This window comes from Carlito syrichta, unplaced genomic scaffold, assembly GCF_000164805.1.
Source record: "Carlito syrichta isolate Samal-C Ts95f unplaced genomic scaffold, Tarsius_syrichta-2.0.1 Scaffold302085, whole genome shotgun sequence".
Lineage (NCBI taxonomy): Eukaryota > Metazoa > Chordata > Mammalia > Primates > Tarsiidae > Carlito > Carlito syrichta.
Window position 1 is genome coordinate 607939 of NW_007246181.1, and position 15573 is coordinate 623511.

The 15573-nt window shown below is 51.6% G+C and overlaps 1 protein-coding gene across 4 annotated transcripts in view; it reads right to left on the minus strand.

Annotated features, from left to right (window-relative positions):
* Positions 1–15573, minus strand: part of ABR (active BCR-related) — a 103877-nt gene that overhangs the window by 44344 nt on the left and 43960 nt on the right. For 3 of the 4 annotated variants that reach the window (XM_021711352.1, XM_008056045.2, XM_008056046.2), the window contains exons 5-12: positions 15175–15235; positions 9987–10039; positions 9317–9457; positions 7451–7572; positions 5503–5668; positions 1554–1676; positions 1118–1193; positions 535–639 (exon numbers count right to left, since the gene is read on the minus strand). In XM_021711352.1, coding sequence (XP_021567027.1) covers positions 535–639; positions 1118–1193; positions 1554–1676; positions 5503–5668; positions 7451–7572; positions 9317–9457; positions 9987–10039; positions 15175–15235 — 847 coding nt within the window. Of the gene's footprint in view, positions 1–534; positions 640–1117; positions 1194–1553; positions 1677–5502; positions 5669–7450; positions 7573–9316; positions 9458–9986; positions 10040–14726; positions 14916–15174; positions 15236–15573 lie in introns of those variants that run through there. The other variant, XM_021711353.1, reaches the window with a different exon arrangement.

A 15573-nucleotide genomic window follows, 5' to 3' on the forward strand; every position in this document is an offset into this window, starting at 1 on the left:
GCCTTTTCCTAGCACCAAGGACAGTTAGAATCCATCCACTCTGGGTGGACCAGTCACCAGCTCTGATCACAGCTCTCCCCTGAGCAAAAGCCTTCCATAGGCTCCTGGGCTTACAGCATGAACTCCAAACTCCCTTGCTTGGCGTTCAAGGCCTTCCCAGAGCCGGTCCCTGGAAACTTCCAGCCTTATTTCTTATCTATGATTCTGTATTTCTCACATACTCCATCTACCCCCTTCCCTCCCCTGCCGGCCTCCATCTTTTGCTTCCACTACTGGACTATCTCACGAATATAGGAACAACCCAATCTTGGTGCACCAGGATGGGGCTGAGGAGGAGTGGGGGCCATCTGGGGACTCAGCAAGGAATAACCCCTATTCCAGTTCTCTGTGGACCTAGCAACTGGATGGTCCCAGTACGGTGGAGCAGGGAATCAGTCATTTGCAGCCACAAGTCTATCTGGGTCCTTAAGGAAAGCCACTGATGCCCCGGGGACTGGGACCTGCAGCTTGGGCATCTCGGATTCCAGATCTTACCATCTTTATTGCTGGTGACAGGAATGTTGTGTACAGTTCTAAGCTTGAAACAGGATCCCGTGAGCACCTGGAGCTCCACTGAGCTCAGGACAAAGGCCTGGAGATCTGAAGAAAGAGCCAAGGGAGAAGGGAACATAGCAGTGGTCTACTAGGACCTGCTGCTCTTTCTTGGGGCTACTGGAGGAAGACAGCTTAGTTCTTGGGGACAGAGTTGGTCCTTGGGAGGGAGGAAAGGACTTGTGGACACACGGGGACTGTTGTAGGTGTCGTCAAGGGGGCAGAGTAGGAGAATCCAACAGAAGAGGTTCATGTGTGAGTGTGAGAGAGAGAGGGGTGGTGGGGGGAAACCCAGGGTGGACTCTGGGTCCAGTTCTATTACTAAATCATCATGTCTTAAGCTAATCACTTAAATTCTCTGGGTCTCAATTGATCAGTAACAGCACTAAATGCCACCTCCCCGGCACCTTCTAGGGTGACCATGAGGGTTGAAGAGGAGACATTGGACATAAAATGCTTGGAAATGCAGAAGGCCCATCATTGCCATGGACGGCATCAGGGCAGGGCTGACCAGGCAGGACTTTACCCTTCTTCTGTAGTTTCTGAATTGCTTCTCTCCACTCTGACCTCTCATAGTCCGAGGACAGTAGGAACAGGTAGCTCTGAAGAGAGGAGACGAGAATTCAGTGGGTGACCAGTCAGGCCAAGCACATTCCCAGGTCCCAGGGCCCCCAACAATGCTCCTCCGTATCCAGGCCCACCTGAACGTGGAGGAGGCGGCTGGGGTGGGGGGAGTGGGGAGGGCTCCTTCCTGGGAAGCCTGGAGGGGCAGTGGCAGTGATGGCCAGCAGAGGGTGCTGGTTGCATACGGTGGGGAGAGGGTGTCCAGAGCTGGAGCCATGGCAGCCTCCCTGGGAAGTGGGGCCTGAGTTTCTTAGTCCCACAGATCAGGGCCAGGAGCCAGAGGGCAGGCAGCCTTGGACTAAGGAAGGGGGCTATCTTCCACCCCTACCCTTCCTGACCTTTCCATTCCGATTGTGGATCCGAAACGGGATTGTGGGGGAATTGAGTAGCAGCAAGAACTCATTCTCAAACATCTTCTTTTTCAGGCGCTCGACGGCCCGGCTCTGCCCTTTATTGGCTTTCTGCAGGGGATGGAGGACACAGATGGGATGGACTCCCTCACACTCAGACTCCACTTCTCAGTTGCTCGAAGCAAAACATTCCTCTGTGTATTGCTCAAGCTTTTTTTTTTCTTTCTTCTCTTTTGGGGGGAGTCAGGGTCTCACTCTGTCACCCAGGCTGGGGTACAGTAGCACACTCATGGCTCACTGTAGCCTTGACCTTGTGGGCTCAGGCGATCCTTCTGCCTCAACCTCCTGAGTAGCTGGGACTACTGGCACACACGACCATGCCCGGCTAATTTTTAAATTTTTTTGTACAAACGAGGTCTTACTATGTTGCCCAAGCTGGTCTCAACTCCTGGCTCAAGCAATCCGCCAGGGCTCAAGCAATCTGCCTGCCCTGGCCTCCCACAGTGCTGGGATTATAGATGTGAGCCACAGCACACGGCTGTTTTAAAATTTTCTATATTTTAGGATGTTTTGACATCTTGGGGGGGGGGCTCCCACCTAGGTGAGGAGACATTGCTCCTCCCAGGGCTGGCTAATTCCTGAATGACATCCCTGTGCACACACCTTTCACAGCAAACCAATGAATCCAGAGCCCACACCCCCAACCACCTCCTTTATCTCTCTCACCCACCGAGTCAGTAATTTCTCTGCCCTAAATTAGCCAGAGCCAGGGACCAGATGCCTACAGACCACCTCGATGCTCAGAGCTCCACAACATTAGTCAAGCTCGCCCGTCTAGCCCCCTGCTGGCCTGTCACCCAGGCCCCCCAAGGCAGGGTTCCGGCCTCCCTGCACAGCCTGACAACCCACTGTGCCCGCCACGCTTCCTGCTCTCTCCCCTGCCCTGCCTTGCTTCTCCACAGAGAGCCCAAGAAAGCTGTGGCCCCTGCTTTCCCTTCTTTCCTTCTGCCCTCTTCAAACGGGGCTTCCCCCATGGCCCTGTGTGAGGTGGTGTGCCTCCCTCTTTGGGAACCATAAGTAACAAAAATCTTCCAGTGGCAACAGCCTCTCTATATTGTCACTCTGTCATCACTCTATAAATTAAGTCCCAGGAGTAATAGAGACACCCTCCCTAAAAAAAAAACAAAAAAACCCCTCAAACAACTTTCAGCAGAAAGCGCCCCCTGCTGGCCTGGCACGAGGTGGGGTGGAGGGAGGGTGGCAGCCCAGCCTGACAACCCACCATGCCCCCCACTCAGCCTCATTCTCTAACAAGCCATTCACTCTTTGCTGGTGGACCCTTCCTTTTCAATCTTCCCAGTTTATGTCTATCTTGTAAAGGATTTCCACCCTTTTCTTAGCCGCAATTATGCTGCAAGCCTCAGTTCCAATGCGGTCCTCAAGCTTCTCCGATATAGTTAATCTCTGCAGTATTTTTTAACCCACTAGACTGGCGCAATTGTAACGAATGCTCACAGCCAGTGCTGCGACAGTGTGGGGGAACAGTGATGCTCACACACTGCTGCAGGGAACGTAAGCAGATACAACTTTCTTGGAGGTAAATCTGTCAGTTAAACACACCCTTTGCCCAGCCATCCCATTTGTAGGGAATCTGCTAGAGACATGTGAGTGCAGTGGTGTTGACTGGAGACTTACCTACTAAGAGTGAAGAATCAGAAACAATCTAAAAATCCAGATACACTGGTGCACAGTTAAGCAACAGAATAATTTGGAGCTTTAAAAAGAATCTGACAGAGCCAAAGAGCTGTAAGGTGTGCTGTAAGTTGCAAAACAGCACATGTAGTCTAGTCTTATTTTAAAACAAATCTCTCTCACACACATACACACACATACACACACACACACACACACACACACACACACACACACACACACCAGTATAAGCACAGAAGAGTCTAGAAGAACACACTCCAAACTGTTAACAATGGGAGGTGAGCAATAACCACTTTTACTCTGTACCCCTTGGGACTGTGAACATTTCTTGTTATAACAAGCCAGTATTACCTTGGTGATTAAAAAAAAATTAGTTTTCAAAATTATTACTGAAAGAACATATCAATGCTGCTCTGTGACTCAGAGGACGACACCTGTGCCTCTCCAGTGACTCTCATCACAGGTGTCATGCTCTGCGGTCAGTAACGGGCACATTGCTTTCCCCCCTGGACAAGGACCTCCATGAGGCATGTGGCAGCCAGTGGAGCTCAGGAAGCGTTGACATGTCTGAGCAGAAAATCATGTCTGTGCATCTGGGACAGGAGCGGGGTGCAAAGTCCACTGACCTGCAGGACTGGGTGAGAAACATGCATGCAGGTTGCCTCCGGAGTGGGGATGGTAGACAGTGCCCAATAGGGAAATAGGCTCACTTTAAGTGGGCTGGGGCCCAGCCATTCAGGAGAAGGACACCTGTGCTGGGAGCTCCCTCTGGGCAGAGGTACCCCCAGTAAGACCCTCAAGCCTAGGACTTCTCCCTGCCCTAAACCCCTGGGTTATGACTGTGGCCTTCCTTTCCCCTATTCAGAGAGAGGTGCTTGAGTTGAAGGGATTCTTACAGGCTAGCTGGTCATGGATTCCTTAATAATCATTTACTTATTTATTATGTGCTAAGTATTAGGGACCCAGAACTGAAGAAAACTGCACTCTCACTGGAGTTCAAATTCTAGTGGGGAAGAGAAAAAGCTGACCATGCAATTATAACTTAATACCATTAAAGCAACACCAGAGGTGAACATCAGGAACTAGGAGCAGGGCACCCAACCCAGATGGTAAGGGGCGGGCTGTCAGAGAAGGCCTCCCAGAGGAGGTGAAGCCTAAGCTGAGCCTGGACAGGAGAGGAGAGAACAGGCCAGTCAAATCACTCCATGACCTTCCTTCCATTCACTGAGATGGTTCCTCCTGCGTTGCTTTTCTCTAGCACGGTTTTCAAATATAGGCCCAGGCACAGTGGTTCACACCTGTAATCCCAGCACTTTGGGAGACTGAGATAGAAGGATCTATCTGAGTCGAGAATGTCAGGTCTGCGGTGAACTATATTTGTGCCACTGCACTCCAGCCTGGGCAACAGAGTGAGACCCCTGACTCAAAAAAAAAAAAAAAGGAAAAGAAAGAAAGAAATGAAGGCTATATATTTTTCTCTAAATGGTGTTTTGGCTACATCCCATGTGTGTTGACATGTAGAACTGTGATTTTCATGCAGTTCTAAATAGTTTGCTGTTTTCACTTTGATTTCCTCTTACCTTATAAGTTTTATATTTCCAAGCATAAAATTAACTGATATTCTCATTGTTGAGTTCTAAATTTGTTGACTGTGGTTTGTGGACATGACCTATATGCTATGAAGTTTTTGAAAAATTTTGAGATTTCCTTGTGGCCTAATAAAGGATAAAAGTCTGTGAATGTTTCATGTGTGTGTGGCAAGAATCTCAGTTCTTTGTTAGGGCACAAGCTTCTATGTGTTTTTAGATGAAGTTTGTTAGTTGTGGTATTCAGAGTTTCTCTCTCCTTATTTATTTGCCTACTAGATTTGCCAGTTTCTGGGAAGCCTTCCAGGTCCTTCCTCTTACATAGGTCCTGCTTTCCCTTATGAAGGCCTTCTTTTTTTTCTTTTTCTTCCCTTTTCTATAGTGTTCATTAAACACTGTTCTCTAGAAAACTTTCCATAACTAACCCCACTCAATTCTGAGCAATGACTCTATCTGCTCAGAGCTACTATAGTCTGGGTCTTCCCCTTAGATAGTACACATCAAGGGCTTTCTATTTCATCCTCCCTTCCTTATCAAACTCTCCAACCTTACAACTTCCCCTCCACCTTCCTCAGTACCCCCGGCTCAAAGGTATCCAGTAAGAACATTCCCAGGCTGGAATGCCATGCTCTGCTTACCTCCTTCTGGATTTCACTCTTGAGAGCAGAGATCTTCATTTTCATGTCCTCCAACTCATGGTCTGGGAAGGGGTGCACCTGGGGGCTGGCCTCAGACTCCTCAGGGGATGGAAACACTAAGTCGGCCAGGGGGATGTACCACTTACAGTCATATTGCTGGTGCTTCCTGCAAACAAGCCAGAGGGAGGCATGAGCCGGAGGGAAGTTAGCTCTTCAAGCCTGAACTGCTGGGCCCAGGACCAAAAATCCACCGAGAGTGATTTACTGAGTATTCGTCAGAGGCAAGAATGATCCACACCCTTGAGGAGCTTGATCAGGAGACATGCACATGGTATAATAGGTGTTGGATTCCAGGGTTGGCCAGCAATGAGGGTTCTGGTCCTTCCTCTCACCAATCTTCTGGCCCAGTATGACTGATGTTTTTAAATGCCCCAAACCTCTTGGGTATCAGGAAGAATGAAGCCTTCCTGGTTGGGTTCACATATTCCTATTCCCTATCCCATACCCTTCCCTCCCTTCTAGCCTATCCACACTTAGATAGGAGGCATTTGCTGTCATTATACTCATTTTCTTGGGCAGTTAAACAGCTAGTATAGGAGGTTCAAGATGGCACCCTCTTCTTTTAGGGTTTATCTTGGTGCTGGAGTTGCTGGGAGTAATGGAATTTGAATAGCATGAGGTGCCACTGAGTAGAAAGGATGGATTTCTTAATAATTATTTAAATCATTAATAATTACTAATTTAGCTTAGAGATGGAATAAAGAAGTTGTTCTGAACGCCATCTCTTATCAATAGAGGGTACATGGGTCAACACTAGGTTGAGAATTATAAAGTCACATTCAAGCCTCGCAGGAAAGAGTGTTGTGGTTATTAATGTCTGCCATGGGTAAAGAACTGAAGTCAGAAGCATGCATGCTTATAATTGCAGCCCTGCTTTAGAACTATTTCAAACGTAATTCAATTCCAGGGAGTCATGCCCTTTATTGACATCATAATGATCTCTCCTTCTCTGACTTACCCTAGGATTTAGATTTGCACCTCTCATTCTGGTCCCTTAGTGAGCAATGAGCACATAGCTTGTTGCCCACTGTACTGTAGGGTAGTGAACTCGGCACACTACAGGTGATTAGTAAATATAGATGGAAGATGTGTGAATGAAGACTGAATAAGCTTTTCTGTCCATGGTACACAGCAGACCCACATTATTGGGTATAGACACAGAGGTGGAAAGGAACTTTCAGGTTAGACTGGGGTTCAAATTCCACCTCCTTCACTTGTAGCTTGGGCAACTTATTTACCTTCTCAAAGGATCTTCTCTCATCTGTGAGATGGGGATAATAATAACTACTTTGTGGAGTTGTTGAGATCAGAAATAATGTATTCAAAGCATTTGTCATGGCACCTGGAGTGGCATAAGCCCTCAATGCATGGCAGCAGTAGATTTAATGAATATTCACAGCATTGCAGTTAGCAAAGATTCAGAGATGTCTAATAAAGGAAGAATGCTTAAGTAAATTATGGCATATCCACTTGTAACATCACGCAGGAAAGTAAAATGATGATTAGAAAGATTAGGCTGCAACAGGGAAATGCTTATGACATGAAATAGAAAAAGCAGAGCCCCAAATTGGGCATTTACTCTGATTACAACGGTATGAAAAAAACACAAGAACATTTTTTAAAAAGGAAGGCGATACAGCAGCAGGAGACTGATGTTTATGTTCGGTTGGGTGATTTTTTTTTTTTTTTTTTTTGGTAATGTCCTTATATTATCTTTATAATTAAAAACATGGTTTATTTTTTAGAAAAAGGCCATGTAGTAAAATAAAATTAATTAGTATAGTTTTAAAAAGGAAAAGAACCCACAATTTGCCCCAGGTTGCTGACGGCTCTACAGGGGCAGGGTCTGGCTCCCCCGCAACCCCCGCTTTGTACTCCTCATACTCACCCCGCAGAGGTTTTCTTCAGCTTGGCACACAGCAGGACATCTGTAAAGAGGAAGACATGCCGCAGCTTCCGGGAGCTCTCTGACACTTCTACCAGGAAGCCATCCTTCACCAGCTGCCGCGTCTGAGGGAGATAGCAGACCCCCCCAACCTGCTCAGAGGGGAGAGCAGAGCCTGCACTGGGGGGCACTAGCCAGCAAGGGAGGACTGGAGGGAGGGGCGGTATAGCTTGGTAGTTAGGAGCACTGGCTTTGGAGTCACGTGGACATGGGTCTCAGCTGTGAGCTCAGGCAAGTTCCCTGCTCCCGCTGAATCTGAGATTTATCATCTGTAAAATGGGGTTAATGATATCTGCCTCCTACAGTAATTCATCAAGAGGATGTATGTAAAACAGTCAGCACAGTGCCTGGCCACAAAACGTGAGCAAAGAACCGAGCTCTCAACATCCCACCTGGATGGCTCCGAGTCCACGACGGCCTGGTTTCTCCTCCCGGGGCATGAACAGCCCTCCTTGTAACCCCTCCCAACCGAGCCTAAGACGTTACTCTAGCTTCAATTCAATCTTGACCTGGAGACCCACTCAGGCCTGTTGATGCTCCTCTCAGTGGTTTCCTCCAACCACCCCCAGTGGTAGAAGGCCCTGGGATGCCCCAAGTAGGGCTGCAGCAGTGTCCTAGGAGGACCTGCAGCAGCCTCTAACCTGGGCTCTGGACAGTCAGGAGCATTTTGCTCCATGTGGGATTTCCCGAGGGTCCTCCCTGCCACCCTCAGAGCCAATGGGCTTTTCTCGAGCTGTCACAATCTGTCCCAGCCCCTCCTGTGTGTACTGTACACTGTGTGACCTACATATGCTGCAATATGTAGGTGAGCATACTGGAAGTATATAGACAGTTCTGACGACATGAAACCAATGGTGCTCCAAGCCCTCTGGAGACTTTCCAGGTCTCCCCAGAGTAAAACAAACTAGTGACATTCCCAGGTGTTGCAAGCCAGCAGCAGGAACTGCACAGACAGCTCTGTGCCCCATTAGTCACTCTCTAGACCTGTCCCTCATGACTTCTCTCCCCAGGAGACCCTGGAGACTCATAAATGTAACAAAGGAACATAAGCCCAGTCAGCCTTCACTCCCAAATGCCACTTAATTCCCTCTATTGGACAGAAAGCATTTTATGTGGGCCAGGCTGCTGACCCACGAGGGTAATCGTCCCTCTGATTCCTCACACTGCCTCCCCTCACCGGGCTGTCCCCATCCTTCCACCAACAAAGGCCCCCAGGAGAACTGTTGTCCCATATCCTGGCACCCACATGGGACATTCCAGCAGCCTCGGCAGCCTCAGCCACCTCGAGTACCAGCCCTTCCCAGGTTGGGCTCACTCCCTAGGTCCTGCTTGGGTAGGTCAGTCTAAAGCAGCTCAGAGCTCCTGCTCCCTCAGCCCCCAGGGGACCCTGATGGCATCACACTGACCAGCAGGGGTGTGTGCACTCAAGAATGACGTCCCCAGAGGTTGGCTTCCCTGGTGTGGGGGATGATGTGTAGGGCTTGCAGACATAGCCCAAGTAAAAATCCAGTCCACACTTATGGCTGAAAGTCCTCATCCCAGACCTGGAGAGACTCTCCAGGCCTCAGTTTCCTCTCCTGCCTCACTGAATTATTTGGAAGATTAATCAGATACCAGATTTAAAGCTCTTAGCCTAGGACCCAAAATGCCATAGGCAAGCAGGGTGACCAAGGACTGAAGGTCTCTCCTTGGGGGGAATGGGGGACCAGGGTCAGAGAGGCGCAGGGCACACAGCAATGCCCGTGCATGAGGGAGAGAAGGGATGGGAAATCAGCCTGGGTTCAAGGCTGTGCTGGGCCCTGAGCTCACCTCCCCCTTGGGGGTTGTGACTGCAGTCCGGCGGGGATCGATGTCCTCATTGATGCTGGACAGGAAGTTCTGGGAGATGCGGAGGGCATCCTGGAGCAGCGGGTAGTCGGGGTGGTCCACAGGGGTGTGCTTCAGCAGGTCCTGGGAAGGGATGGGGTGGTGAGCTGGGGGCTCAATGAGAAGCCATCAAAAGAATGCAAAGGGCAGTACTCAGGGACCCACCCTCATGCCTGCAAAAACTCAGAGCCAGAGAAACAGGGGTGAGAGCAGTGGCTCCCTCTAACTCCTGCTGCAGTCATTATTCTTTCCTCTAGTGGGGGAAGCCAGATGGAGGCTCATTTCACCAAGCAGCTGGGAAAGACCCCTCTACCCATCTTGCAGCTGCTTCAAGGATGCTGGATTCCATGAGGCAGGGGATGAGGAAGCCGGAAGCGTCTGCTTCCTAGGGAGCATTTGGCCAAATGTCAAGCTTAGTAGCCAAGCTGTATTTAGGCTCAGGCCCGTTGGCATGGTTACCACAGGCCAGGCAGGCATAGTTGGGGCCCAGGGACCTTCTGTCCAACTCCCCAAATGGGCTGTTCTCACTGACTCTGGTGCCCTCTGGTCCCAGGCTGGGTCTTCCACTAAACTCCTAACCCCTCCCTGTCCATCCAAGGGGCATGACACTCACATGTAGGACCAGGGTGCTCCGAGTGACGCGGTCAATGGGTTTGTACAGTAGAGCTGTTAGGAAGGCAGGAAGGAGGCAGAATGATGACCCACAAGGAGCAACTCGACACTTCAGAGACTGGCTGTATCCCCCACCCGCCTTGCGTCCCCACATGGACGCCTACTTGCGGGAAGCCAGAGTGGGCCCGCGACTGCTACCTCCATTCTCATTCCCAACGGAGGCCATGCAACGGGTACAGGCAACGCACACCCAACAGCCTAGACTCCCTCACCACCCCTGCCTCTTCACCTCACCTCTCAGCAGATTCGACTTCTTTGAGGGCTACTCCCAGGCCTGTCCTGACCTGTACTAGCTCAGAGCAGATGCTTCCCTGTACCCTCCACCCTGAATCCCACAGCTATACTCAGCCACACCCCCTAGAGGTTCAGCACACCTTAGGTCACACTGGGATCCCAGAATGGGGGAAGAAGACAGGCTGTTTTTCCAGGAAGGGCAGCTCCCCAGATCTGATCATTCTTAGGCTTCTCTAGTGCCAGGCCTGGCATAGCCAGCTGGGACTGGCATGCTTCATTCTGACCCACACAACTGACCTCATCTCTCTGAGGAAAGACCCCCCCCCCACACTGTCAGACCACCAGACAGAATAGGACAGGCTGGGCTGGACATGGTGGCTCATGTTTGTAATCCCAGTACTTTGGGAGACTTTGGAAGACTGCTTGAGGCCAGGAGTTCAAGACTAGCCTGGGCAATAACGAGACCCCATCTCTACTAAAAATAAAAAATTAGCAGAGCACAGTGACATGTGACTGTAACCCTAGCTACTTGGGAGGCTGAGGTGGAAGCCTCCTTTGAACTTAGGAGTTTGAAGTTACAGTAAGATATGATTATGCCACTGCACTCCAGCCTGGGTGACAGAATAAGACTCTCTCTAAAAAAAGAAAAGAATAGAACAGGCTGGAGGCCAGGGAGGAGGCAGGCCAGATCTCCACAGAAAGGCTCTGCTGTCAAGCAGGTGGCAGCCCGAGGGGCAAAGAATTCCTGAAGGAACTCAGGTCAGGCCTCACATAAGGAAGCCCCAAGGGGCTGGGAAAATGCAAGGTTAGCCAGCGAGGCCTGCATGTGCCACACCCCTCCGAGATCCAGATACCAAATGAGGATTGCTGGGATTCAGTAGGGGCAGGTGGAGGTGGCAGCTGGCCGACCAACACTTTCAAACATCCTTCCTGCAAGCAGCTGTGCCCACCCCTCCCAAGATGAGTGGTTCAACTTCAGTCTTGCACCTGGATGCTTCCATCCGTGGGGGTCATGACCTTTGGCTTCTGCCATAAGAGCAGTTAGAAGTGCAAGATGTTGGTCTGGGAGGGATAATGCTAGACGGGTGTCCCATAGGAGCGGACTGTGACAGATCCCCGAGCCAACACTCACACCCTAGCCAACCCCTAAACCCAAGAGTTCCCTAAAGCCCCAGATATAAATACCCTGCACATTGCTAAGCAGACACTTCAGGGAACAATCTGCTTGCTATGAAGAAGATGCAGTCTCAGCAGGGTGCCACCAGCCTTATCTGCTTGTCTTTGCTTGGCTGCCCATTAGAATCACTTGGGGAGCTCTTAAAAGATACAGATGCCTGTCCCTCTCCACCCCCATCAACTAAATCCAAATCTATTCAGGGTGAAACGGGGTATCAGCATTTTTATAAAGCTCCTTGCTGATTTGAATGTATGGTAATGACTGAAAACAACTGCTTTATATAAACACACCTCATAGCCCTTTCTTTTTTTTTTTTTTGAGTTGGAGTCTCATTCTGTCACCCAGACTGGAGTGCAATGGCCGCTCCCGGCCACCGCAGCCTTGACCTGCTGGGCTCCGGCGATCCTTCCGCCTCAGTCTTCCGAGTAGCCAGAATTATAGGCATGTGCTACCACGCCCGGCTGATTTTTTGATTTATTGTAGAGATGAGGTCTCGCCTGCCCGGGCGGGTCTCGAACCCGCAGGCTCAGGCAATCCACTCACCTCAGCCTCCCAAAGGCGTGGGATTACAGGCTGAGCCACCGAGCCCAGCTCATAGCCCTTTCTTATCTAGCAATTTCTAGAGACCCTCCTCATGGGCTATGGGAGCTAGAGTGGGTAGGGACAAGCTTCGGGTGTCCTGGGACACTGAGGGTGGAATCCAGTTCCCAGTTCAGAGGTATCCATTTTGGAGGCTGTTTAAGGCACCCACCTGTGGCTCAGTCCGTCTTCAGGGGAAAATAACACCTGAGAACCCCAGAGACCCAAAAGAAAGCACAAGTTCAGCAGACACCTACCAGGGTGGGTCCTAGAGTTCCAGCCCCAAGGAAAGCTGACACTGCACTGTCAGCTCCCTGCAGCCTCTCTCGGGTCCCAAGAGGAAGAGGTTTCTGACTAAGCTCAGAAGTCTGCACAAATGGCAGGTTGGGTTTCAGAGGGGTTATTAATATGCCTGTGGTCACCTCAAGAGTCCACCTGACCAGGGCCGCAGAACGAGTCCTGGGAGGGCAGCTGGGAGGGAAGGTGGGGAGAGGGGGAGCACAGGGAGGGGCCCTGGCAGATATGCAGATACGGAGGGAACCAGGGAAGAAGAGAGACTCCCACAGCCCCAGCACGCCTGTGTGTCCTGAGGATTCAGAGTGAGGAGTCACCCTTGGCCCAGGAACTCCTGACCCCCTTCACCAGTCCTGGGCTCTGCTTCCTCACCCACCCTCCCCACTACTTGCCACGCTGTTTCTGTCTGGGATACCCACCAAGTTGCAATGCCTGTCTCTCCTTCCCCTCCAAGAAGACTTCCCCGACCAGGGACTTTGCTAACAACACCTGCGGTGTCTTCCAGTCAACCCACTGACATGAGCAAGCTGGTCTTTCTCTAGTTTGCTGGGTACTCAGTCTGCCCAATGGCACTGAGTTAACTGCTTTAAAAGGGAAGCAGTCCTGACTAGCCCTTTTACATATGAGGAAATTGAGGCACAGAGATGTTCTGCAACTTGCTCATAGTCACCAAAATACAAATGATAGCTGGGCTTTGAATTCAGGTCCACCCATGCTCCTAACTTTGAGCCGTCCTCTTCCTTAGAAGAGGGCAGCACCTATAAAAGTCCAATGAACCAGAGGATTTTCAGAAAGATTCGCCTGGGATGGGCGAGCCCCTTCCTTACCAGCTAGCTCCTTCACTCCTCATTCTCCACTTTGAAACTGACTTCAAAGACAGTTTCGCAGGGACCAAAGCAACCCTGAACTCTGGGTCTCAGGTCTGTTTCACTAAGTCTAAGCTTCCTTTTGGGGAGAGAAGGGAAGCAAAGGGTCAATTTCCTTGTTTGGGAGGCAGAATTGAGATTTAATCAATTCCTAGGCCAGGACAAAAAGAGCATTTCCCCTCTGATCCTTAAACATGCCAGTTTCAAGTCCAGCTCTCCTCTTGACCCCAGCTGTCAGAACAGAGTTCCTGTGGCTCTCCTGCTGGGGCCACTGGGAAAAGGCTGCTGCTTCCATCGCCAGTGGTCTTTGGTGTTCTCTGATAAGAGACAGCCTGGGAAGGTGAAGGGACAATGGTCCCGCACAGTCCCTCCAGCACAGCAGCCTCTGGGAAAGAACCCAGGAAACATCACCCTCTTCCCGTCAGCCTTCAACAAGGAGCTCTGGGTTACCACGGAGATGGGAAAGTGCAGTGTCTGAGAAAGGTGCAGAGACAAAACACCTGGTGGGAGGGAAGAGGAAGCCCCTAAAACCAGCATCTGCTGCTCCAACACACATGGGCCTGGCACTGCTGTCCTGGAGGCAACTCTAGCCCCCAAAACCTGCCAGGGACAGTGTGGGTCACCCTTGGCACATCCTGTCCCAGAGAGCAGGGCCCACAGGTGTCTGGACATCTCCCTGCCGGGGCCTGCTCAGTTTCCTATGAGTAGCCGCCTGGCTGACAGCATGCACCTGTTCTGGGACCCCCCTCAACCCCCCAGCTGGGGGAACTGCAAAGAGAATGGTCTGAGTCCCTTCCACGGAACAGGGAGTGTGTGACCTTCGCAAAGCAGCGGCCTGCCACACCCCCCTCTCCATTGGCAATGCCGACCTACCTTCCACACTAAGTGCCGAGACTTCAGCTTGAAGGTCTCTGGTGGCTGCAAGCAAGCCCTCCGATTTCTTCCTGTGCTCAAAACCGCCCCATGTCCTCCCACCGCCGCTGCTCTAAGGGGAGGCAGCATGTGCACTCTGAGCACACAATGCCCTGGCTGCTCAACCTCCTCTCCTCTCTCCAGAAACAAAGAAACTCCCAACTTCTCCCTCCAGCCCGGGCTGGCACCCTCTCGGTTCGAGGTGCTGCCTTCCAGACCATCTGCCACTCTGGGCCTGGCCCCCGCTGACCCCCGCTGACCCTCTCTCTGGCCTCAGGGTGACTGTGTTCGTAGGTGCAGCCTGGCACTTTCTCTCCTTAACAGCCTCTCCAGGAAGTTGCTTAAAGCCTCTCACATTTACCCACCAATTTCTCGCAGATCCTTAGGGTGTGGGGTAGACCTGGGCCCTTCCGTTTCAAAGCTGCATAGCCCTGACTGGGCCCCAGACTTCAATTCCAGGGTGGATGCTGGCCCGAATGGAGGTAGATGAAGGTCCAGTCACTTGCCCACCCTCCTTCCCCGCTGCCCCCAAGCCCAGCTGGCCACATTTAAGCCCACTCCAGCCAGCCCTCAGAAACGGGAAGATATACCACCTCCCATGGAGGGGCGCCTGGGTTACCATAGGTGCAGTTACAGCAGAAGCGAATGATGAGGAGAATTTCCATGGCAGCCTCTGTCCCTGCGGCAGGAGCGTGTAGCCATCGCTCCCGGCTCCCCTGCTCCCATCAGCAGCCCGGTCACTCAGCCACCTTGCCGGCTGCTGCTGCACAGCCTCCAGAATCAAGCAGCCGCTTCCGAGTGCTCTTCCAGCAAGGGGGAGGGGAGGGGAGGTGCGTGGAGAGGCGAGAGGACGGGGGGAGGGGAAGGGACCGAGCAGCCTGCTGGCATTCTAAGGAGGAGCACGTTTGTAGCTGGCTGGCTGCCTGCCTGGGGACGAGGCTGGATTCCTCGTGTGCGCGCACACACACTCACGCGCACAGGCAGGGAGGGCCCGCGTTCACACAGCCCATAGTCCACAAAGCCAGACAAAGGAAGATGACTGTAATCCAGCCCGTTCCCCAAAGTACCTTCCATGGTGACTGACGTGTGGCTGTCCTTGGAGTCCTTGGGACCTTTCACTTTGAGTTCCTGCCAAAGGGAGGAGAGGAATCACTGCCTGGTCTGTCCCCCCACTTTCCCATTGTGAGCATGGCAGGAAGAAGGGCTCTGCAACCCAGGGGTGCTAATAGGAGGCGAGGGACAAAGGAAACCCATGGACACAGGTCTGCCTCTGCCTTCCCTCCTAGATGCCCTGTGCCCACACCTGTGATCTCCTGGAGCCTCATGGAGTCTGGAGACTGGGGTGTGGGCAAGAAGGAGGGGACTCCAGACAGGACAGCTGGTAGGGTGTACTGTGATAATGGGGAACTCCTCGACAGCAACTCTGAGAGCCTTCCAGAAAGTGGGTGGTGGCAAGAGCAGAACCA